The sequence below is a fragment of the Corylus avellana genome, chromosome ca4 (assembly GCF_901000735.1).
Source record: "Corylus avellana chromosome ca4, CavTom2PMs-1.0".
Classification (NCBI taxonomy): Eukaryota; Viridiplantae; Streptophyta; class Magnoliopsida; order Fagales; family Betulaceae; genus Corylus; species Corylus avellana.
In genome coordinates, this window is record NC_081544.1 from 10,392,016 (window position 1) to 10,394,468 (window position 2,453).

Below are 2,453 nucleotides of genomic sequence, written 5' to 3' on the forward strand. Positions count from 1 at the left end.
TTTTTATTTAAATAGTAGTTAAAAATTATTAATGTGATAAAAAATAAAAATATTGGGAAGTTGAATTTTTTAAAAAAAATAATACTGGGGCTAATAAGATATTTTGACAAACAGACCACAAATGACAAAATTTGCTACGTAAACAACAATGCCAATGTAGAGTAGAATATTAATTTTATCAAAACACACACTTGGATTTATTGCATCGAATGCGGGAGTGAGCTTTCTACGAATATAAAACAAGAGAAGAGCGGATAAAACCAAGAGATCGAGTCAATCTGCTTCTTCTTTGTTTGGTTTAAACATTTCCGGCAAGAAGAACATCGGCAATCAACTTGTCCAAATTCCGGTAAGAAGAACCACCAGGCTTGGCAGCCTCTTCTGCCTTATTCTTCCACTCCATTACCTTCCTCTTCATTTCTTTACCCTTATCACCCTCCATTAACTCCCTCACAAGCTTCTCAACAGCATCTCTCTCAACTTCATTATCTATCTCCATCCCAATGCCCCATTCGGTGCAAGAATACAGGCAGTTTATTTGTTGGTCGGCAAAGAAGGGCCAGGAGATGATCGGCACTCCGCCGCACACGCTTTCGATTGTTGAATTCCACCCGCTATGCGTCAAAAACCCTCCGATTGACGGGTGCTTGAGAATTTCTTCTTGAGTACACCAACTTGCTAACATGCCTCTATCTTTCGTTTCTGTAAGAAACTCGGGAGGAAGAACGGCTGAATCGCCGGCGACAAGATCAGGCCTGATAATCCACAAGAAGGGTTTCTCGGTGTTGGCAAGTCCCCAAGCAAACTCAATGAGTTGTTGCGGCGTCATGACCGTTATGCTGCCGAAATTCACGTACACTACGGAGTTGGGTTGTTTTGAATTTAGCCAATCCACACACCCCGGCTCTTCTTTCCATAAATTGGAGGCTATTGATTTCAGCCGTTGATCTTTGATCTGGTCAGCAAGCAATGGAAGTGGACCGATGGTGTAGGTGCGAGGAAGCAAAGAGGAAATACCCTCCAAAACATCATGTTCAAAGGCGTCAAACGTGTTCAAAATGATAGCTGAAGCTCTTGAAGCTCTCTCCACTTCAGTGATGATGAAGTTGAGCATGAAGTCTTTCTCATCTGTAGTTCTAATAAAGGTTGGATAATCACTCAGACGGATGCTTTTCATCCCGGGAATCCAATCGATCATTGTGGTTTCTAGATACCCATTTGTTAGATGGCTTGCATCTGTGAATCAAATGAAAACAAGCTATATATTATACGCCGGCGTATAGCTGGATATATAAATACACTTAAATATTACGTACCTTTGAGGGGAATTAAACCGCGTTCAACAAGATGGCGGCAATGCAAATAGGCCAAGGAGCCGCAGGCGCTAAGCGTCCAGAAAAGAACATTTGGAATTCCAAATTCTTCAGCAGCTTCGAGAGTGAATGCCATGGAACCATCGGAGACGATACAGGTCACAGGCGGCGCGTTGGAAGAGGAAGAGTCGTTGAGTTTGGAGAGGAGGTTGCGGAGTGGGACGAGGCAAGTCTTTGAGGTGGAATCGCAAAGAGCGGGGACGTCTTGGCTGACGTCGGCGTCGGAAGGCGGGAGGCCGTCGGGGATACTTTCAAAGCGGAAGTCCGGCAGGCCGTTGAGGGAGTTGGGGCCTCTGGATCTGAGTAAGCGTGTGTGGTTGTAATGGGTGTTGACAAAAGTGACGTGGAAGCCTTTGTGGTGGAGGAGTTTGGCCACCTTTAGCATCGGGTTTATGTGACCCTGAAATGGAAGCGGAATGCAGACGACATGAGGTTTCATTTTTCTCTCACGAACAAACAGATGGCCGGGGAAGAAAAATAGAAGGCTGGATCTTTCCAGGCGTTTTATAATATGGTTTTAATTTACCATTTTTTTTTCTTACCATAAATAAAAATAATAATAATTTTAGCTTATGCTATAATAGGTAGAACTAGCCGACAAGGCGGCAACTGTTGTTCGTTACCTACCCGTCGAGGCTGAATAGTTTCGTTTTGAAACCAAAAAGGCATATTGAAATCTCTAAATCAATAAATAAGAAAAAAGTACACATTATTTTCGAGCTCCCACATCAATGTTGATGTGGACGTCAATGTTACTCTCAAACAAATAAAAGAACTTCAATATCTATGGACACGAGTAAAAGGACAAATATATATATATATATATATATATATATGACCTTACAAATTTTTGTTAGGACAAAAAATATTCTAATAAATTTGAAAAATAAAAAATAAAACAAATAACATAAACTGAAATTTTTTTTAGAAGCGAGTGAAAAAAAGAGAATAATGATTTTATGGGTGACTGAGTCATCTTTGAAACTAATGTTGTCACCGAATGTTGTTTGGAGGCAGAACTAGCATTTAGAGTTTTGAGAAGACGGCAAAACAAAAAAGTAAAAAAAATTGGGAGGAGTA

At 40.8% G+C, this 2,453-nt stretch overlaps 1 protein-coding gene across 1 annotated transcript; it reads right to left on the reverse strand.

Moving 5' to 3' along the window:
- Positions 1-217: 217 nt before the first annotated feature.
- On the reverse strand, positions 218-1,836 carry LOC132178813 (7-deoxyloganetin glucosyltransferase-like). Its single transcript, XM_059591370.1, has 2 exons — positions 1,317-1,836; positions 218-1,236 (listed from the first exon to the last, which is right to left on the reverse strand). Exons 1-2 carry the CDS (start codon positions 1,810-1,812, stop codon positions 299-301), a joined length of 1,434 nt encoding a protein of 477 aa, XP_059447353.1. The 5' UTR covers positions 1,813-1,836; the 3' UTR covers positions 218-298.
- Between the last annotated feature and the right edge of the window lie 617 nt (positions 1,837-2,453).

What these genes read in the sequence shown, in the direction of transcription:
- LOC132178813 (XM_059591370.1), bottom strand. Translation starts at nt 1,812, where the DNA reads ATGAAACCTCATGTCGTCTGCATTCCGCTTCCATTTCAGGGTCACATA. An exon ending in CGGTTTAATTCCCCTCAAAG is followed by an intron (nt 1,237 to 1,316) that starts GTACGTAATATT and finishes TTTGATTCACAG; the next exon opens with ATGCAAGCCATCTAACAAAT.